General features: G+C 39.8%; 1 protein-coding gene and 1 long non-coding RNA gene across 7 annotated transcripts in view; one reads left to right on the top strand and one right to left on the bottom strand.

The window, feature by feature from the left end:
* Positions 1-23,502, top strand: part of NMRK1 (nicotinamide riboside kinase 1) — a 290,988-nt gene that overhangs the window by 264,655 nt on the left and 2,831 nt on the right. For 3 of the 6 annotated variants that reach the window (XM_069229270.1, XM_069229245.1, XM_069229300.1), the window contains one exon: positions 21,048-23,416. The exons of the other annotated variants lie outside the window; for them this stretch is intronic. In XM_069229270.1, coding sequence (XP_069085371.1) covers positions 21,048-21,073 — 26 coding nt within the window. In that variant the 3' untranslated portion in view covers positions 21,074-23,416. Of the gene's footprint in view, positions 1-21,047; positions 23,417-23,502 lie in introns of those variants that run through there. 6 annotated transcript variants of the gene reach the window in all.
* Positions 680-23,475, bottom strand: LOC138288081 (uncharacterized). The gene is made up of 3 exons (XR_011202339.1): positions 23,414-23,475; positions 20,076-20,188; positions 680-918 (listed from the first exon to the last, which is right to left on the bottom strand). It is a non-coding gene; the product is annotated as an uncharacterized lncRNA (long non-coding RNA).

Raw genomic sequence — 23,502 nt, 5'->3', positions numbered from 1 at the left:
TGGGTCTGTCAGAAAAGGAAAACTGTTTAGAGCCACGTACATGCCTTCAGAAGAATGTGTTCATTTTCCCCTCACAAACGGTTCAGGGCGAGAACATCAGCGACAAATTGTGCCCCAGGTGGATTGTTTCTTTGCATAAGTTGTGCTGCTGAACCCAGGATGTTTATCCAGAAGTGGGCTGTGCCTCTATGGCAAATAAAGTGTACATGAGGCAGATTGTGCCACAACGGTACCAAGGGAGCACCACTACTCTGGACTTGTGAGCTGTGCTGAGGGAACATGCAGCACAGTTACTGACTCCTGCATCTGCTGTATGCTGCTGTGACCTCTGACCCCTGTGACCCAATCACTCTACCTTTGTCGAATTTGGACTCTCGCTCCTAAGCAAGATTGCTGGTTTAGGGATAACTGCACTTTTGTTTGTAGGAGACTGAGTCACTCCTACAACAAGTCGCAACTCTCTGCCTAACCCTCCGGGCTCACAAGCAGTACCTTACAAAAACTCAGACAGCAAAGGTGATTTCTGGCAGCCTTACGCACGGACTCTAGATTGCAACATCTCAGGGAGTGGTGGTGGAACGGAAGTTACCCTTTTCTCTGGTTAGCAATAAGTCTCAGTCACACACAGGCAATGAAGGAGATGCAGGAGAGTTTTCAATATATTTACTGAAATGACTGCAATCTTCGATAGAAAGCATGAGCTGCAATGACTAGGCTACAACTGAGTGGCACTCATATAACAAAGGAAAACATAAATTATGAATGTCCATAAATGAAATGTTCATCCGTAGTATATGTCACAGTGTTCTTTATTCTTCTTAGCAATTCTTGTGTTCAGCAATATTCCAGTCACAGTCTTTTCACATCATCAACACGTGTTTCGTCTGGGGAATACCCGTTTGACTTCCTCAGGACTCTCTACAACAGATGACAACCAATATGTAACACTTCATAATACATATATCAGTTATCAACCCTTCACCATTCAGAGAGATTAATACAAAATCTTTCTCGTGAAAAAGATATACATATACATTGGCGCAGCATACAAAAGTGAAGAATAAGGAGAACGCAAATGATAAGAAAGTAAGAATAGTGATGGACTACACGGGTAATTCTGCCTTATTAATCAAAATCATGAAGAAACATTGGCCAATTTTACTACAAGATCAGACTCTAAAGAAATATATTGGAAACAAACCGGATGTGTCACATAGGAGGGGAATGACATTAAATGATATTCTCAGCCCGAGTTATTTGAGAGATAAAACGAAGCCGAATTGGCTTAATGTACATAATACAGGTTTATATAAGTGTGGAAGCTGTGCAATGTGTAGATGGGCATGGCACGGAAAGAAAGAATTTCAAGGAATTGGCAATATTAAAGGTCATATAAACTGTAATACGAAGTATGTTGTATATATGATAATATGCAAATGTGATAAGATCTATGTGGGTAGTACTATTCGTCCCTCAAAGTCAGAATTGCAGAACATTGGAGAGCCATTAGGCAAGGAGATGAACGTTACCCTATAGCCTTGCACATGAGATCGTGTAGGATGCAGGAAGCACATAAGGATTTAAATTTTGGGGGATTTGACTATTGCGAAATGAATCCAAGGGGTGGAAATAGGGAACTGATATTAAGAAGAAAGGAATCGATTTGGATTATGCACTTGGGAGCAGTAGAACATGGCCTAAACTCAGACCATGAATTAGAATATTTTCTTGGAGACAGATGAATGATTTACATTATAAGACATTAAGCTCATCAGTGATGTACATGAGCAACAAACACATGTTATGGATCTAGGAGGAACAAATAAGTGACACAAGGACATTAGTAATATTTGGAGAAGGGGTAGTTAAACTACATACTAATTTTATAATGTACATAAAATTATTGTATAAATTGTTGCAAATAGAAGCGACGATATTAGGGAGTTAATTCCTGTATATTTAAGTTAGTTAAGTATATTTAAAATAGTTACTTCACAATACATATGTGAGATTTATATAATAACTATGATCATGTGATTGTTATAACTTGATACTTAACATAAAGTTCTGAAATAAAGCAACATGAGAGCGATGTCGCCGTAGTCCGCTCTTTATGTCTACAGGCTCGTAGGAGCTGCTAAAATACAAAGTCTTGGACATCAGTCCTCTTTCTATCTCTACGGGTTCGGAAGGGCGAGCTTTAAAGACGCGGAAACACAACGTGTTATTTCAATAGATCAACTCCGTAGTACTCGCGGAGCACGGCACGACCGAGTATTAGGTAAGAGGGAGTCAGGATGGTTATAAAGAATGAAGGGAATAACGATTACTGGGAGAGAGAGAGTAACTGTTCTAAACCTCTTTTCCCTAGGATACGCTCATTTGCTTTTTGAGGGGCATCCATATTAATACTAGGTTTGAAACATACCCAACGAGGTAAGCAATGTAAACAGTATTTTATTGACTGTGAGTATAGGCATTGGGTAATACAGCAAATATTGGCTTAACATACTATTTCAATTACAGATCTATAATAATAATCATTCGATATCCGTCGGTCAACAATTTAATTTCTAAAATCGGCATCATTTTGATTGAGATCAGGTATCAGTTTGATCATATTTTTTATGGATGGGGTTAGTTCAGTGACTTTGAATTAATTTTAGAATAATAGTCGTCAAGCACTGGAAGTCAAGATTTCACGGGGTGCTTGTGTATATAATAACTTTTGTAAATTATATGTAACAATGGGATGTGTTACAAGGAATTTATGCAAAACGGTTTAAACTCACTGAATAGTGAGGGTGTGGGGTTGGATATATTAAGGATGATTATACACGGTTTTCACGAGAAAGATTTTGTATTAATCTCTCTGAATGGTGAAGGGTTAATTACTGATATATGTATTATGAAGTGTTACATATTGGTTGTCATCGGTTGTAGAGAGTCCTGAGGGAGTCAAAGGGGTATTCCCCAGATGAAACACGTATTGACAATGTGAAAAGACTGTGACGGGAATATTGTTGAACACAAGAATTGATAAGAAGAATAAAGAACACTGTGACATATACTACGGATGAACATTTCATTTATGGACATTCATAATTTATGTTTTCCTTTGTTATATGAGTGCCACTCAGTTGTAGCATTGTTGGACAACATTGTTTGTTATCTGGGTTATAGGGGGAATTCCCAGAGAGTAGGCACCATATTAGGATAATAACCAGGTGACTATAAATTGAGAGGGAGAGCCATTTACCTGAAGTAATTTACCCCTGGGAAGTTTGATTGGCTGCAATGACTAGGATAATGAACAGTAAAGGAAGCAGAATTGTGAAGATGAGAGTTGTGAATATTAAAACCCCCACCATCTTACAATAAACAAGAGATGTAAAATTCCTAGCAAAGAGAAGCTAATCTCTACCCTAATGAGAGCTAGATATGATTAACCTAATCTGCCAGTGCCGTGGCCGAGTTCTACAGCAAGGTGATGTGTAGCATAGATGGCATCTGGAAGGAACCCTTCTAATGACCTTGTCTGTGTGAGATGTATTTATACAGATCGTGTAGGGTCCCTGACGCAGGTTTATTCCTAAACAACTGATAAGGAGACATACTTGTGGCAGCAATTACATAAACAATCCCCAACAAGTGCACATTATGTTCCTATCACACGTAATTGAGAAAGGGACATGATAACAATGTCTATGTACATCACTGATCATGATGCTGATAATGACGCCTTCACAGGGTGGCACTGATAATGCAAATCAAAACATTTTTATAAACTATAAAATAATTGAAATAAAGCAGAGCAAGCTAAGGAGGTTAAACGTCACTAAGTGATGGGGCACATGCCTGCAAGCCAAAGGCTAAGCTAAAATCCTGAGTCCCAGTAAAAACAAAAACGGATTCACCACACCTCAACCAAGACCCAAAAGCAGGTCCATTGCCAGGTGGAGGCCCAGGTGTTCTCTGAGCCCCAGCACACCACCATTGTTTCTGGATGGTGGTCTCTGCTGCTGCCTGCTGCAGCTGGTGCCCAATCTTGAATAGTACCTCCAATTGGCATGTCACCTCCTGGAAGAGGGAGTGGGACTGATGCATGCTTTAGGATCCCCTCACAAGAAGAACTTAGATAATACTGCTATGGATAGAAATGTGGTAGTCCTAGAATTGATAAAGTAATTGAGCACTTCAAACTAATCGAATGAATTACTGTGCACCTGAGACTTGATAATTGCCCCCTAGAGCTTGAACTCGAAAGGGGGTAACCTGCCAAGAATTACTTAAAGGAGGGGCATTCAATGGAGGAGCAGTGTGGGGCTAGGATCCAGGGTCATTAGTTCAAGCACCAGTGTAGTAATTATACCTGTAGCCTGTTCTGTGGAATATTGAGCTTTGAAAGTACATGTAAATCAGTTATTGCACTGTTGCATGATTGTTGAATGCTGAGCTTGTGCACCTTCACACTACTTCTGAAAGAAGCTTGTGACTGCTTGCCATTGCTACCACTGACAGTGAAGTGAAGCAGGCATTGTACCTGCATGATGTTTGCAAAGCCATAGTAGAACGGACCATGGGACATCAGCAGCAAACAGCCCCAGCTCCTCATGACTGAGGCCCAGTAGCCTCTGGATGATTTATGCCCCCCCCCCCCGAACATGTACTGACAGTTCCCAAAATCATGACTCGATAAACACATGGACTTTAAGGTACTAGGTTTGTATATACAGCATGTGGACCTCTCTTTCACATTACTGCATCATGCATAACACACTGCTGCATGCGGTTTCTGCAAGGCACTTCAGAAACTAAGGGCCTCAATACGACTTTGGTGGTCCCACCAAAACTGCGGGGAGGACCCTGCCTTCATGCCGTCACCCACAACACCCCCCCTGTTGTTTACAATGTTTCCTTCAGGCTGACCTGCTGGAACATTGTATTACGACTTCCCGCCTGGCTGACCAGCAGCTACAGTGCTACGATATTCGTCACGGCACATTCCAATATTGTAGCACTCCAGCACCCTCGGAATTCACACTGTCTGCAGACAGTGTGCATTCCAAGGGTGCTGGGCAGGGGGGCCCTTGTGCTGCACATGCTACAAGCAGGGGCAACGCAGGGGTCCACATGTAGCCCCCAGCACGGCACTGTGTTTCCGCCAGCCTTTCCATGGCGGGGTCCCCATCATGGAAAGGCTGGCAGAAACAGGAGTCATGATCAACACGCTGTGGTTGGCCACGAGTCTGACCACTGTCAGCACATCTGGAACCTTGTTCCCGGTGGTGATGGCGGTCCCCTAGCTATCTCAAGATCGCTAGCCTCGTAATGACCCCCTAAGTGTGTTTTGTAGGAGCATTTTAATCCTTCGCAGGAATCTGTGCCCTTCAAGGTGGATGTATCTTTGCACCCAGTAAGTGGTGTGATAGAACTACTAACACAATTTTAACAAAAACTCAATAAATTCAAACAACATGACCAATGTGGCCACGGAAGGACAACTCCAGTTGAAAATAAAGTTAAGGAGTTTTATTACAAACACAGGCTCAAAGCCATGTGAACTATTCACAAAACAAAATTATGAAAATACATTATCACCAACGGTTGCCCAAGGCGACGAAATACGTTCGGACAAACTAACATTAACAAACCAAAGCATTTAAGAAGGACAATACATATTATTAAAATGAATATCTGAGATACAGAAATTAAGCATTGCTCATAATCTGGCAATTCTATTCAGTAGAGTCATAATTTAGACTGGGCTATGAGAAACTCTACAACATGCCAAATCAAGGAAATACATGTGTGGGGCAAAACACATGCGGGTAAAAGACAAAATGGGCAAAAATAATTTGGAAAAACATCATCTAGGACTGAAGGCTACTAACTAAGGTGGGCAAAAGATAGGTTAAAAGGGAAAGCATCAGCCTATCAGAAGCTCAATCAAGAGTCTTCTGAAGGGGATGGAAAGGTTTCTAAGTCTCAATGGGGCATCCTAAGGGGGAAAAGCGGAGAGGAAGATACTGCTCCAAGGGGCACTGTATTCATGGTCTCCTCATGAGCATCTGGGTCGGGAATCTGAGCAGCATCTGAACAAAGTCCAGCTCATCAGCAGTATATTAAAATTCATAAAGCATTCTGGCTCGCCAAAGGTATCAGTCCATATCACGTTGAAGGGGCATTATCCAATAATAATCGATCACACAACTCCAAGTTGAAACACAGATGTTCTTTCTCAAGCCTTCCATGGGAACACCTTCCATCTGTGTGAGTCCAGGCAAGTTTGAAACAATTGTATATAATGGCAATCCATGTCCCACAATGTCCTGCTTTCAGGGGAACTACAATACATTCTTTCTTTGTCTAAACAATAGGGTCTACTACTGAAATCTAATCTTCTCATGGGAACGTATTCGGAAAGAAAACTCAACTTATGAAATTAAATCATCATTTTCTGCACTGTCAAAAAATACAAGCTTTAACAGGCCTCACTAATGCTAACACAAAAGAGGGGTTCATACAAAATATCTATTTAAAATATTGAGCTACAGAAATATCAAGTTTTTAATATCGTGACACAGAACTATTGCGTATAAAATATAGTTGACAGAAATATTGAGGTTTTAAGGTAGGAAATATTATTTTATACGTTTCTTTATGTGTTTAAATAATATTTGAATTGTCTGTGTTTTGTATTGTTTGTGTAATTGTTGTCAATGTTTTTAAATATGGTTTGTAATTTTAAGTTATTTGTATTTTAAATGTAATTGTAAAATTATAATTTATAGTGTTGTAGCAGGTTGTGAGGTTTGTAGGGGTACAGGGTGGCAAGTTAATTATGTATTGTAATTTATATACTTTTCAAAATCAGTATTCATTATTTTATGATTAAGTATGTACATTTGTTCTTATATTAATTATTTAAACAATGTATAATTATTTTATTTAATTGTTTTTCAATGTATACATTCAATTTTATGTTAATAGGTTCATATTTGTATGAAAGTATTAAAATGAGGTATGTATTTAAAGTGAAGTACTTTCCCTACTGTTGCACAGACTGGAGTGGGAATAGTTAATTGTACCCTTCCTAAGTCCAACGCTTTTCCTACTGTTGCATAGACTGGAGTGGGAATCGTAAATGTTACCCCTCCTGAATCCAACGCTTTTCCTAATGTTACACCAACTGGAGTGGGAATAGTAAAAAAAAAAATTCCAGAGTCCAACACTTTCCTTACTATTGCACACACTGAAGTGGGAATATTAAATTTTACCCTTTCTGAGTCCAATGGTTTTTCTACTGTTGCACAGACAGGAGTGGGCACATTATTTTGTACCTCTCCTGCGTCCAACACTTTCCTTATTGTTGCACTGACTGGGGTGGGAATAGTAAATTTTACCCTTCCAGAGTCGAACACTTTCTTTACTGTTGCACTGACTGGAGTGGGAATAGTAAATTTGATCTGTCCTGAGTCAAACGCTTTCCCCACCGTTGCACAGGCTGGTATGGGAATAGTAAATGATACCCCTCCTGAGTCCAATGCTTTCTCTACTGTTGCATACACTGGAGTGGGAATAGTAAATTTTACCCCTCCTGAGTCCAATGCTTTCCCTACTGTTGCACCAACTGGAGTGATAATAATAAATTTTACCCCTCCTGAGTCCAATGCTTTCCCTACTGTTGCACCAACTGGAGTGATGATAATAAATTGTATCCCTCCTGAGTCCAACCCTTTCCCTTTATATTGTTGAAAATTATAATATTCTTATGTTTTTCGAATTAGTAATGTCTGTAATATATATTATATTTTTAATGAAATGTATTTTTTATATTGTTTATTTTTTATTTGAATAGGTATTTTTTAAACATTTTTCTAGCTTATTTGGTATGGTGTTCAATTTATTATATATATGTTATTAAATTAAAAAAAATACAAAAAAAAAATTATAATTCTTTTAACAATAGTTTACATTATATATGTGTAAAAAAACATAACTTATACATTTATGTGTGTCTGTTTGAATAAGTATATATTTATATATTTTTTATATTGTTCAAATAAAAGTAATTTACATTATATTACTGTTAAATGGTAATATTTTTAATGTTTACTATTTTTAACTATATATATTTAAAAAGCAATATTTTTTGTATATATTTCGATATTAGTGTAAAACTATTTTTTTCTCAATATTTTTGTATTTTCAATTAGAAGTACAGGAAAACGATATTTTTGTGCTCGATATTTTTGACACAATATTTCTGTACCACAATATTTAGTTTTTAGATATCTTGTCAGTGAACTCGCAAGAGAATTCCAACAATAAATTTAATGAATACTTTTTAATAAATCACATGTAATATGTAAACTTTTGAATTCAGAAATAATAATACTTCATTAATTAATATGAATAATACATTTTATTTCAAATGAGAAAGATTTGTTAAAGTATTTCATTAGGTGTTGCACAGAAGTACATTTCACTAATTTTTGCATGCATTTTTAATTCGTTAACCATTAGAAATTCAGTATCGTATCAATATATTCTCTTAGTCTAAAGTCTAAATTACATTATATCAATTTAATTTGCACTACCTCTCAGGCCACACATATCAACAGCTACACTTTGGCACCTTTCTCAAGGTGCCCTGGTGGACGCAATTCCACATAGTCTGTAAGTGATCCTGAGGAGCAGTGTGGCAAAATAGTGTCCCATGATTCAGCACAGTGTTGTAGTTAGGATTACTGGGATGCATTACAGTCGGTTATTTGTTTTACTATGGTTCAGAGCAGTGTAGTCTGTTAATTGTGTTTCGGATGCAGTACAGTGTGTGGGGTGCCGCTCACACAATGGAGTGTAGTGGTTTTAAGTACCTAGGATGAAGTGCAGCGTGGTGAATTAGTGTCAGTACAATAAAGTGCAACATATTAGGATGCATAACAGAACATTCCAATGTGCATGCTGCAGTACCACTGAACTCCCAAGAACAGATATTCTAACTGTGCAACAGTAAAATAATAATGCCCGTCATGAGGTGTGTAAGGCAAGAACAAATACTTCGTGCAACTTTTTATATATGCCTTTATATGGTTCCATTTTTGTAGTACGTGCATCAAGTTGGCAATAAGAGCTAACACTCTTTTCAGAACAACTTAAAATGAAAAAAACTTGTTGTGTTTTGGAAACAATAGGATCAGTAATTTTTATTGAACCGGGATTAAAAAGCCAAATAATTTGCTAAAAATATACCCCTTGTCGGAGCCACTATGAAAGAGATGTTGGGTTTATGAAAGTTCATTGTGCTGGATTAAGATTTTCATTCATTCATTTCAGAGAAATATAAAGTTCACGCAAAAATACTAGTCATTTACATATATTGTTATTTGACTGTAGAGAAATGTTATAAAAAATAACATATATGTTCGCTATTATGTTTATATTAAGCGTATTGTGTATTTATATATTGTGGCCCTATCCCCAAAATGTATTACACACTAAAAATAAAAGGCAGGCTTATGTAATTGCAAAGAGTAAATGTGGGCCTTTACAAAGCGCACCAACTCCATGAATACGAATATGTGAAGAAAAAAGTAAAATGTGCAAGCTATATTGAAAGTGGTGTTACAAGTAAACTGTTTCTTTGAAACTCTAAATCACTATGTTCATGTTTTCAACCTACAAAATTATCTGAGTAACACCCAAGCTTGCATGTGGTGCTTCTAGGTTTCAATGTTTTCAGTTAGTTACTCGGGTCACTAAACTGTACTTCCCTTATGATAGACATTTAATCATTTTCTTTCCTCCCATCTTTCTAATAACCACGATGGAAGAATTCACTTGAACACAGATTCACTCCAGGCAGGTGCTTAGCAATAGCTTTGTAATTTCTACAGCTGTCATATTCTGATAATTATTGGTTGAAGAACCTTTATCGCTTTAGAAGTTGTCATGAATGTACATGTGGCCTGGAAATAAAGTTTTATTCAGTGATTTTTGCATGTTATTAAATTACATTACAAATATATTGCATTACAGTTTACAGTACACCCCCATGATATCCGATCCTTAAAACTGATTGACCGTTATATGACTTCCATTACACAGACATGATTTATATGATAATGTCCACCTTTATTGCTCCAGAAAAACATACCTAAGTATACTATATGTGTGTGTGTGTGTGTATATATATATATATATATTCACTGACAAAAACAAAGATTAATGTAAAAGCTAGGTGAACATTTCAGTGACAACACTAATGTTTTGAACTCTGAAAGTGCCACAGAAATTCATCAGTTATAGTTAGCAGAGCTAACTATAAGTTGCGTCCCCGCCATGCACTGCTTATGACCTCACATATTACGTCTCTTATGACATGCTCTATGACATCATTTATGACATCACTGATAACATCCCAAATGGGTGCAAGTTATGGGTGGAAGTTATAGTTAGCTTGGCTAAGTATAACTGGTGAAGTTCTGTGTGTTTTTTAGTTCAAAACGTTAATGTGGTCACTGGCATATACACCTAACTATAAAATTGCTTTAACTTTTGTTTTTTTTCAGTTAATTTCTAAGGTTTGTTTTTTTTTCAACAAAAACAGATCTTATTATCACACCTAACTATAACGTTACTTTAACCTTTGTTTTCTGTGAATTTCTAGTTTTTTTTTTTTTTAACGTAAAGCAATATTTTATTACCATAGGTAAACCCAACCCCCTGCTGCCCACGATCTTCCGCCGTGCATAGTGAGGGATTGGCTGCAGGCCCTGGCTTGCGACCAGACCCTGTGACAGCCCCCCACAGGCAGCCAACTACACAGTACATGCAACCTTTGGCTGTGCACATCAGGGAGTTAGCAACATGTCTAAATCACTCGGAGGCAGCTAAACCCCTACAGACTGCCAGCCCATGCTGTACTAAGCCGTGGCATGGAGTCCGTCGCAGGAAGATACCCAGAGACAGTTCCTAACTATTACATCACTTCAATCTTTGTATTTTTCCGTGAATGTCTAGGTTTTTTGGGTCTGTTTTTTTTTTTAACGTAAGGTAAGATGTCCATCACAGAGCACTGTGTGGGTGGCAGGCGGGGGTGACGGGGGGGGTCGCAGGGCCTGGCCTGGCCTGACATTGTCTGTTGTGCTGTCCCCAACAAAATTTCGGCCCCTGCCCCACCTCCTTGGCCTCCGTTGTCAAAGTCAACACCCCTGCCCTCTCATTCCAGCCCAGTTTGGCTGTTATTCTGCCATTGTCCTTCCCGCCCGGTCTAAACGGTTACTTTACTCTGAGCCGATGATTCACCCTGGGGAAGCCAACTTTCTGGACCCAATACGGCTGCCATGTCTAAGAGATAGATTCATTCCCCCATGACACTGCTGTTTTCTGCCTGGGAGCTTGCAGGTATACCCTGCTCGCACTCTGTTGGGCAGAAAACAGAACTTTGCTCACGTTCAGCAAGAGCAGTAAGAAACTGCTGGTCCCACCTGGACGGGAGCAAAGGAATGGTGCCGGCTCCCGTCAACACCCAGTATGGTTGTGGCTGGGGAGCCAGCTGGGGTCTTAGGGCGTTGGGGCTTCCCTGCTGCCCTCAATAGTCAGAATTGTGGGTGCCCCAAGTGGGCACAGGGTGCACCTGCCACAAAATGGCTGACTTCTGCTAGGGAAGCCAGCAGAGGCTGTGGGAACCCTGAGTCTCCCCACGGCGGCCCCCACTGAAATCACTGAAATCAAGCTTGTGGGTAACCTACATGAGCACTAGGGCTCCCACCGAAAAAATAACAAAGTGGCTGGCTCCTACAACAGTTGTGGCTGGCGCTCTCGCCAAGGCCACAATAACTTGCGCCCTCAACATGCATTATAATTACCTCACATATTACATCACTCATTACATGACTGGTAACATCACTATATCTGATATGGCATCATTGATGATAGCACTTCATGGAAAATATATATTCAATTAAAAAAAACAAAGGTTAAAGTAATGTTATAGTTAGGTGAATATGTCAGCAACAACAGTAATGTTTTGAACTAAAAAAACACATAAATTCACCAGCTATAGTTTCCGCCATGCACTCCTTATGAGCTCACATATTACACCACTCATGACATGTTCTGTGACATCAATAATGACATAACTGATGACATCTCAAACAATATAATGGATAACATCACTGAGAAATCACCCAAGCTTCTTTTGTACACATTACTCTATAACTTGTATGGCATTAGAGGCTTGTGGGTATGTACAAAATAGCTCAGAATAACATGAAGAATTAATAATGCCCTCACAGATACAAATCCCTTGTATGTAGCAAACATGTGTTGTGTGCAACATCGACACTATACCATGAACTTCACAGGTAGCCTAGTTCACATTAACAATCAACGACAGATACATGGGAAACCCTCATTGCACACAAAGTTCAATATGTATACAATTGTTCAGAGAAAGCCAAGGTATTCAAAATGCTCAATTTTTGTTCCAAAATTAATGCTCTACTATGGACAGCTTTTATCTGTATCAAACCCCTCACAGTCACAAACCTGTTTTGAGAAATGAAGTTGATATGAGTAGAAACATGGGTGCTGTAACAGATGTTTACTCTAAATAGCAAAGTTTACTCTGCACCACACTTTTTGCAGACAGTGAAACTCTCATGAGAAATACACCACAGAGTATTAAAAATTATATACAAAGAACAGTGTACACTCTATCCAACACTTGCCAGAAAATACGCTACTATTCTCTTAAAATAACCAAGGTCTGAAGGTTCTAAAGATTATATTACCTGCAGCCTTCATACTGTGGTGAAACCTTTACAGATAGCCCATCTTCTGAAGCAGAAGAAGCACATGTAAATAGTTTAGTACCTAGTGCACATAGTGTTCTATGTTATATTGAAATTGTTATGCTGTGACGATTTTGTCTAATTACTCAAGGCTGCTTACAATATTTAGTATGCAGTACAAAAGCTTGTGTTGAGGACGCTGAACACAAGTTGTCAGCGGTCACCTACACACAGAGTTACTGTTCCATGCAAAGATCTACAACATGTTCAGTACCTCTACACATTTATGACACATTAGGAGCACATGCATTTTGTAAACACACTCATTAGCTGGACACAGGCTGTACAAATTAAGGTAGAAAAGTAATATGGTAGCCACCTGCCACTATGTAACTATAAAACAAACTAAGAAACTCATTGGATGATGTCAGCAGTGATGTTTTCGAGATGTCATCAGTGATGTCATAAATGATGCCATAGAACATGCCATGAGTGTTGTAATATGTGAGTTCATAAAGCAGTGCATGGCGGGAGCACACGTTATAGCTCAGCTAACTCTAACTAATGAATGTGTGTGTTGTTTTTAGTTCAAAACGTAAATGTTGTAACTGACATATTCACCTACCTATAACTTCTTCTGCATCGAATAAAGCAATTAGCCTGTAATTAGCTGGATTTTTATGGTCTCCACCTTTATGGACAGGGTTGATGATTGAGCCAAGCCAACTCGATGGAATACCGCCTGTTGATTACACCTCTCTATATAGGATTGATTGAGGGCCTGTCCAGTAATACGGGTCCCATTTTAAGATGACTTGGGGGATTGCATTGGGCTCTGGCGCGCCGTCTCTTCTGCCTTTTATTATTATTTTCTTAAATGTATCATGCAAGTATAGATTTAGATTTTCAGAACTTGTGCTTGTTTCATTTGATGTATGACCTTTCCCGTATTGGAAACCATTAATGCGACGGCTGTTACACAGGCATGTTGTTCCTACCTGTGCGATCGTTGGTTCAGGCAAAGGGAACCCCTCAAACCTTATGGCTAGACGATTGACCCAGGCTGCTTCAAACATTATGGTCAAATGATCGACCCAGGCAGCTTCCTGGATATTTGAGTTGTTTATCCTTCTTCCTGGCTTGTTCAAGCCGTTTACAATCTCCCAGAATATCCTGGAGTTAGACTGTTTAGTACTGTAGATTATGTTTGTCCAAAATGCTTCTTTCTTTGCGTTCCTGTCTTCCCATAATTGTTTTTTATATTCTTCCCTCAGGTTCTGAACTTTTTCCCAAGAGGCTGTGAGGATGTCTGTAGATTTTAGTTTCCTGGTGGCCTTTCTTAACTCCCTTTTCAAGAGTTGGCTTTTTTGCGAGTGTCTTTTGCACCTATTGCTTGTTGCACGCCTGTTGTTGGTCATTGGTGTGGCATGTAATATCATTTCTCTCGCCCCCACTAGTTCTTTTGCCTTGCCATGCAAGCCTGGTAGGATGGTATTGGACCACCTCAATCGCTTTTCCGCTCTCCCCACTTGAAGCTCACGACCAGCGCCTCCTTCACGACTTGCTCCAGATTTGTACAGTGTCACTTGCATTTAGTGTTACGGGCAGACTGAGGGATAAGCCAGAGCCATGGGCCATGAGGGAGCAGTTAGCTCTTACTGTCATTGTTGCTGTTGGGGCCCCCCAGCTCGGCTGCGGTCCAGGCAAGGACGTCAGGCATGCTCGCTGAGGATTGATTGAGCTGGTGACTGGCGGCTGCAGCACAATCAGTCCCACCCCACTGCCGCTGTTGCTGCCATTGCTGCTGTTATTGCAGGTGCGTGCAAGCTGTGGAACTGTTGGACTGTTGGCTCACCAGTGGCTGTGGCCGACTAGATTGGATTATGGTTGTGCTGGGTTGGCATTGCCTTTGCCCCTGCCATGCCTTGCTCTGCTTCTTCAAGACCCCTGAGCGCCTTCCCACTCCTCAGGATATGTAGGCCCGCCTACTTTCACCACACTTGCGGCAGGTTCAGTGGAGCTCCTCTGCTCCATCGCCCTCTATCATCGGGCCGCAGTGAGGAACGTTGTGGCGTAGCCCAGAACCGTTGGAGCTGCCTGTGCCAGAGCTGCCATAACGGCCAGCAGTAATCAGTTACCAGACACCATTGAATGCCAAAGGAACACCCCGGCAGTAATAGCAGAATTTGCAACAGCAGTAACTGGCAGCAGGAAAATAGGACCATAGGACAAAAGGATCACAGGAGACCAAGGCGCTAAGAGCACGGTGAGAGTGCAGGTGCAAGGAAAGATAGTAGGCTCAGAGCCACGGTCTCTGTCAGGAGCAGAAGTGGTCAATAGTCGGCCGACGCAGCTTGCTCCCCCCTGGCAGGTCGCCCACCATATTCCCCACTTCCCAGTAAGTTTCTCTCCAAGACAGGGACTGTATAATGCCCGCAGTGTGCACCAGTGTGCGGGGAGTGTGGTGAATGTGCGCCAACTGAATTTCACCCCAGCGTAGGCAGCCTCTCATTGATCATCCAAGTGGTATTAACAACCTTGACAACTCCGGCAATTCTAGCAGGAATTAGGAGCTCATCTCATCCAGGACATTAAGTACGGAGGGATAACCAAGCGGAGCGTGCTTGTGCTCCCCTAGGCTAACCTAGACCACAGGACGGTACAAGGGGTGTAGTGGCGCTCTTTGGGCTCACATTGGAGATAAATGACGTTCAGGGGGTATCTTGAGGTTGTTAGCTCTTAAAAATTACCTCACAAACCAGAGTACAAATCATTTGGCAAACTAGGGAGCTCATCTCTCAAAAAGAAAGAAACTAGCTTACGATCCAGCGTATTAATCAATTGGCAAACTAGGGAGCTTGCTTAGCAACCAATCATCAAGCAAGCAGGCAAGCCTCCCCCCCCTGTAGTCTGCCCCCCCCCCAAACTCCTCTCTCCACTGTGCAATCAGCAGTACTATCTGCACAGACAACATCACCAATAACCCTCTTTTTTTTTAAGACACCATTGTACTGTGACTTAAGGAGCTGACGGAAGAGCAGGGTCATTAGCATTAGCCCCAGCATTATTACCAAATCAGCACAATAGAGAACCCAGTGAATCGAGTGCATTGATTAAATTAAGAAACATCAAGAAGGTGAGACCCGGTAAGATAAGACAGCAGCTCGGACAGAAACCGACAAATCAGAAGAGGGCCCTTAAAAAAGATTTTAAAAAACAATAAATCAATTAAAATAAGTGAAACATGTGGCGAGCCATGCGATGTCCAGGGGTGTCCACTGATATCACCTGTATTGAACTTTTTTGTGAAATCAAACCCAAGCGCCAAGTTACCTTCTTAAAAGACCCTGGAGTGGCAATCTACTCAAACTCTGGTACTTTAGCAGGTCTTCCCAATCCGGTAACCCCTCAGAAAACAAGCCTACTAGTAAAACACCTTGCTTCAACAGTGAGTCAAGATCACAGCGAAATTTGGAATCAAGGCCACAGAGAAACCCCGGATCAAGGACCGGAAGGGGCAGGGAATTCTCCAGGAAATAACTTGAACACTAAAGCCCACCATGAATGAAGCTCAGATTTAAACTTGATAACAATGTATGCACTAATTCATGCCCCAGATTGTTCTATTGGATATGGTGACATCAAGGCTCTAGCTAAGGAGGAAATACTTGTTTCACCAAAAAGCAAATCTCAGGTTAACCATTCTGATAAAGTGAATGAACTAGTATTACCCATCACAAACCCTCAGGGCTACACTACAACATTCCCCCACTCAACTCCAAGACTCATCCCAAGTGCGGATATCACACAGGAGGATAACATCATTCTCAAGGAAAATGTGGACATTCTGGACAACTCCTGTTTGTGATCCATTTATATCTCTAGCAATGCAGGCCTTATACAGGCTATGGAAGTAAAAATGACCAACCTGATAGAGGAAGGCAGGGGTCAAGAGAACACACCACATCAACAATACCTATTGCAGCAGCATACAATGGGAGCCCAAATAATCAGAACCCTGCATCTAGGTCTTCAAAAAACCCACACCAGTCTTACGAGAAAGTAACTGTACATATACCCTTGTATATTGCCCTAGTAAACACAAATAGTTCAGCAGACACTATCTCACCACCAAAAATGATCTTGCAGTATGACGATCTAGGTCCGTCCGTTGAAGCACTTAATGTGCAATCGGATATACGGGATTACAGGAATAAATACAAAATTGGAACATTAACAGACATCATCACTAGAGTTCAAGTAATCTATTCAGCAATCAGTTAACCTGTTTTTGTGGTCCCATCATAGACAAGGTAAGTACTCTGCCAATGGTTATAGCAAGCATCATGGATATAAAAAAGCTGAATCTAGTTAATGAATTGTCAAATAGCCATCAATCGCAAAATAATAATAAACACCATACAAACTATGAAGGGGACTCGCACAAGTCTCCACCAACTATTGAGTTTCCAAGGTACGTGCCCGAACAGACAACAAGACAAGAACCTAAAGAGGCAACATTGACAGATAAGCAGCAGCCACAAATTGAAGAAGTAAGCTTGAATGGATTCAACGTTGGTAACAAATCAAAGAGCAGAAAATATAAGCCAGAAAAACAAGGAATAGAATTGTGCTAGCAGCATCGGAGGCAACATCTAGTATATATCCAATGTCCAGAATGAAACAGGCAACAAGGCACATTGTCAACTCTAAGGAAGGTCATCTCAGTATGCACCCAAAGTTTAGTTCCATACAGGGGGAGCAGAACGCCATTGAATCAAATACCTTGGTAGAGCTTGATACAAGCGATGTTCCTTAAATCCAACTCAAGTCTCCAGATGCACTGAACTCCCTTAACAAAATGGACCTAACGGAAGATGATTGCTATGCTATAACTAATGACATAGCACAAAAACCCTTAGAGACCGTCTCTACCTCACCAAACGTGCAACACAAGCGGCACAAAATGCATAAAAAAAGAAAAGGAGCCTTGCCGCCAACTTATCTTCAAGGGTCAAACGTTCCAGTCTGTTCACCCGATGGTCAGGAAATTAATTTGCATCTAGCCATTAAAGACAACGGGAGACCACTGACTAATCTTAACTTAAGTGAAGTAATCATCCCTTTGAGCACACCCGCTCCATACAACCAGTGCATCAAACTAGGGAGTCCACACAGGTGCAAAGGATGTCAACAGCAATGGCCATAAGGTCTTCCCAACTTGAAGCATCATTAAAAGCCTCTGGCGCTAGGGAAATAACAATACTTTCTAGCAGTCAGGAATGTAAAGCAAAATCATCTTTGCTGGCTGAAATGATCATGCGCTGACCACCCAGGGCCCTAGGGACCACCACATCCCCAAGGCTAGTTTATAAAAATATAAAAAAGAGAGAGTGAGAGCACTGTGCGGACCCCCCACCCCACCCCCCCGGGGACCACCACCTCCTTGCTGGAACCAATAACTTTTTTTTAAATATAGGAGGGGGGCCGTGTGGCCCCCATCCTGCGCCATGTATGGCCCCAGGGACCACCCAAATCCCTGGGCATCAAACACCACCCCCAGGGTCATAGATTGCCGTGGGGACTGCTATCTCCCAGGGCCAGCTGCTGCTACCTCTCGAGGTACCCACCCTCGGGAGGTAGCTTTTTTGCTTTAGCTTGGCAGGAGCTGTGCCAAGGAAAAGCAAACACTCTGGTTCCAGCAAGTGGGAGCTGTGAAAATGCTTCCATTTGCTTGAAGTGGAGTTTTCATCTCTTTCCCTGCCCGCTAACATGCATGCAGAGAAAGCGATGAAAGTATTGTTCCAACATGCAGTGAGATGCATTTTCAGCAGCTTTCTGCGTGTGGGAGCAATGCTGGATCCTGCAGGAGGCAGGGAGCCGGTTGGGACCGCGGGGCCTTGAGGCTCCCCCTGTGGTCCCCTATTTACTTTTTGCACATAGCCAAAGCAAGCCAAGTGTGTTTTCTCTGCATTTCCAGCATGAACAATTATCTGTAATACTTGATGGAAGTGTTTGCATTCTTTCTTTTTTCGATTGCAATATCTCATGTAGTATCTATAACAAGTGGGTTCTTTCTTGTCATCTGCTGCTGAAACTACAGATCGTGTTCTAAACTTTTAAAAATTACAAGTATGTAAACTTGCTTAGATGACCCGCCTGTGATATGCAAAGTCTTCCCCCCATTTTCCCTGGAAAATGGAGAGCTTACTAAAAGGACCCCCTAGCACATTTCCTGCTGATTTTGCATACACTTTTTTTGATGAATAGGAATATGATCACATCTCCACCATACAAAGAAGCACTTCATGAGTGCTTTGGCCAAACTCTGCTGTGCCGCGCCAAAGGCTGTGTGCGGCGGAGGTTGAATTAACATAAAGTAATTAAAATTACTTTACTTTAAAAAAACATAGAAATTCACAAAAAAAAAATAAGGTTACACAGACGTTATAGTTAGGCTCACTTTTGAAACATACAAAACCATAGAAATTCAGCTGTTATAGTTTGAGTTATTTCAAGTAACTATAATGTGTGCCCTAAGGTAACTATAACTTACACCCTCACCATCCACTTCTAATTACCCCAGTTAGTACAGCACCCATGACATCTTTAAAAAAATAATTGTTAACATCACTGTAAGATTTATTGATGAGAAAACTGTGCATGGTGAGGGGGTGAGTTAGAGTTACCTTAGGACACGAGTTATAGTTATTTGAAATAACTCTAACAGCTGAATTTCTGTGGTTTTGTACGTTTGAGATGTGCACCTAACTATAACGTCCCTGTAACCTTTGTTTTTTTAAGTATATATATATATAATAATTTGAAAATTAAGGACTACACCAGAAGAAAAGTATTTGACTGATAATGAATGATTCAAGTTTAAATATGGATGTATAACTATATACAAAGAAGCCCGTGTTCTATGAGTAAATGGCTAATAAGTTATGCCTCTGACTGTGAAGTGGAATAAGTGAAACATTGTAAATAATAATAAGAAATAATGTAGAGATTGATGAATACAAATAGCCATAAAGAACTGAAGGATTATTGAAAAACAGAAGAGATGAGGTTTTTGTGTTTTAAAATGGGAATGGGATTGTTTTTAAGTTGTGTAAACTACGATATCCAGAATGCATTGTGCATGATGAAAGGATATTGAGTATCAAAAGGGAAAGTAAAAAGGGACTCATTTACCGTGATCAAGACTCCTTGGAGAGTCGAAACGGGTAGGTGGTTATTGACTGCAATAAAGTATACGTTTATCCATACCTCGTGGAGTGCGGTGAAGTTCTTCGGTATTACATAATTTCGAGATTGGTCTTCTCTGTCACTAGGCACCGGCAGTGGAGTGCGCCGCCCAGCAACCTCTTGACCATTTTGTTCTGAAATATATATATATATAATCTGTGTTTCTTCCCAAAAAAGGATGCTGTTGAGACATATCCTGTGCCCCTTTGAGGTGCAACTTGATAAAGTCTGGAAGATGTCTCTGCAGTCCACAGAGAGAGAATGTTTCCTAACACAAACACCTGCATTCTTGAACACCTTCACGGAATTTGGAAATTTGGTAAATAAATATAAATCAGAGTAAATGCTTACATTAAATAAATATCACTAATAGATAAGGCTGATAAAATGGTATACGATATAAAGGTAAAAACAGTGTTGCACTTAACAAGTTGATATAGTTGGAGGTTATCATAATGGTGGTGATACAGAGATAGGCCAATATAAACGAGGTAGAAATTGTGACATACAATTCAATTTATTTGTCCTAAAATTCATAACAATTAAAAACAAAAATATATACAATAGCACACACAGCAAAATGATCAGTGCATACTTATCACAAAATTACAACTAACTGAATTTCTGAGTTTAACAGCAGGTTCAAAAAATTTGAATACTGCAAAACGTCCCCTAGTGGCTCTCAACATTATAAGTGGCAGAAGAAATGGCCTACAACATCAAAAGCCTTACTGTTTAAAAATCAGCTTGTCACAGTGTCCTTCTCATATCCTTTGTAAAATGCACAGAAACATACTTAAAAAGTATATTTATAAAATATTTTCTGATTGCAATTTTGGGCAAAGCTTGAGCTATACTGTAATATCATTCTTTAGTGTGCCAGATGCCTTTGAATTAATACGTCTTTTACATTTGTTTTAACATTTGCTATTTTTGTACATAAAGCAGTTCTGATTTTGTTTTAAATAAAGATAAAGTATTTTTATCTTCTAGGTCTGCAGAGTACCACTACATCATAGGTGTGCAATTAATAATTTCAGCAACAGGAAGTTTCGATCTTCTTCAAACTTTTTACAAAGAAAAAGCTTAAAGACCTTTTTTGAGCAATATGATTTTACATGATTATGACAAAAACTATCCCCACTTAAGTTTTAATTTCGATGAAAATATGTTAATTTTGTAATCACTCTGCAATGGTAATGGTGGGGGGAAAGCGAAAAAATATTAGACAATAACATACCACTACTTCAGCACCTGCTGTACCAAGAAGATCGTGGCATGTTTCCTACCTTTGTTAATTTTGAGGTTTTGGGCCTCAAGAGGGAATGAAAGATTGGCAATGACGATACTTTGCTATTTTGTTCTTGCAGTACCAAGAGGAGAGTGTCTGTTGAGCTTTATTGAAGCTTCGCCCTCAATCTGAGTACCCTGTGCGAATCACTATGAAAGTTTCATCCTTCACAAAGCAGGCCTAGGGGTGGAACAACATTTTTAAAACTCAGCTATATCATTTTTTATATTTATGACGGCTGGGAAGGGAATCTGTTCACAATCCTGATCGTATCCTCTCCCTCGCATCGTATTTTTTCCGTATCTTATCCAATTTGTTTGTAAGTTACAGCTTATCGAAAGAGCTTAAATGCCACCTCATTTAATTACAATACATTTGCATAGATATGGATGTCATTATTGACTGTTGTATAAAATAATGTAAAAAAATGAACTTTTTATTGCTTATGTGTCACTATAGAGAAATGAACCTACACCATTCACTGAATGCTAATTCACAATTGCACTGGATATATGTTTGGTATTGTTTTCTTATGAATAAACTGGGTTAGGCATTGAATTCAAAACTAGTAAGCAATCCTCAAAGTATAACTATTTATGTTCCAACATGCAGTGAGATGCATTTTCAGCAGCTTTCTGCGTGTGGGAGCAATGCTGGATCCTGCAGGAGGCAGGGAGCCGGTTGGGACCGCGGGGCCTTGAGGCTCCCCCTGTGGTCCCCTATTTACTTTTTGCACATAGCCAAAGCAAGCCAAGTGTGTTTTCTCTGCATTTCCAGCATGAACAATTATCTGTAATACTTGATGGAAGTGTTTGCATTCTTTCTTTTTTCGATTGCAATATCTCATGTAGTATCTATAACAAGTGGGTTCTTTCTTGTCATCTGCTGCTGAAACTACAGATTGTGTTCTAAACTTTTAAAAATTACAAGTATGTAAACTTGCTTAGATGACCCGCCTGTGATATGCAAAGTCTTCCCCCCATTTTCCCTGGAAAATGGAGAGCTTACTAAAAGGACCCCCTAGCACATTTCCTGCTGATTTTGCATACACTTTTTTTGATGAATAGGAATATGATCACATCTCCACCATACAAAGAAGCACTTCATGAGTGCTTTGGCCAAACTCTGCTGTGCCGGGCCAAAGGCTGTGTGAGGCGGAGGTTGAATTAACATAAAGTAATTAAAATTACTTTACTTTAAAAAAACATAGAAATTCACAAAAAAAAAATAAGGTTACACAGACGTTATAGTTAGGCTCACTTTTGAAACATACAAAACCATAGAAATTCAGCTGTTATAGTTTGTGTTATTTCAAGTAACTATAATGTGTGCCCTAAGGTAACTATAACTTACACCCTCACCATCCACTTCTAATTACCCCAGATAGTACAGCACCCATGACATCTTTAAAAAAATAATTGTTAACATCACTGTAAGATTTATTGATGAGAAAACTGTGCATGGTGAGGGGGTGAGTTAGAGTTACCTTAGGACACGAGTTATAGTTATTTGAAATAACTCTAACAGCTGAATTTCTGTGGTTTTGTACGTTTGAGATGTGCACCTAACTATAACGTCCCTGTAACCTTTGTTTTTTAAGTATATATATATATAATAATTTGAAAATTAAGGACTACACCAGAAGAAAAGTATTTGACTGATAATGAATGATTCAAGTTTAAATATGGATGTATAACTATATACAAAGAAGCCCGTGTTCTATGAGTAAATGGCTAATAAGTTATGCCTCTGACTGTGAAGTGGAATAAGTGAAACATTGTAAATAATAATAAGAAATAATGTAGAGATTGATGAATACAAATAGCCATAAAGAACTGAAAGATTATTGAAAAACAGAAGAGATGAGGTTTTTGTGTTTTAAAATGGGAATGGGATTGTTTTTAAGTTGTGTAAACTACGATATCCAGAATGCATTGTGCATGATGAAAGGATATTGAGTATAAAAAGGGAAAGTAAAAAGGGACTCATTTACCGTGATCAAGACTCCTTGGAGAGTCGAAACGGGTAGGTGGTTATTGACTGCAATAAAGTATACGTTTATCCATACCTCGTGGAGTGCGGTGAAGTTCTTCGGTATTACATAATTTCGAGATTGGTCTTCTCTGTCACTAGGCACCGGCAGTGGAGTGCGCCGCC

The sequence above is a fragment of the Pleurodeles waltl genome, chromosome 1_1 (assembly GCF_031143425.1).
Source record: "Pleurodeles waltl isolate 20211129_DDA chromosome 1_1, aPleWal1.hap1.20221129, whole genome shotgun sequence".
Taxonomy (NCBI): Eukaryota; Metazoa; Chordata; class Amphibia; order Caudata; family Salamandridae; genus Pleurodeles; species Pleurodeles waltl.
The sequence above is the reverse complement of the archived record's forward strand: the minus strand, read 5'-3'. Positions and strand labels throughout refer to the sequence as shown.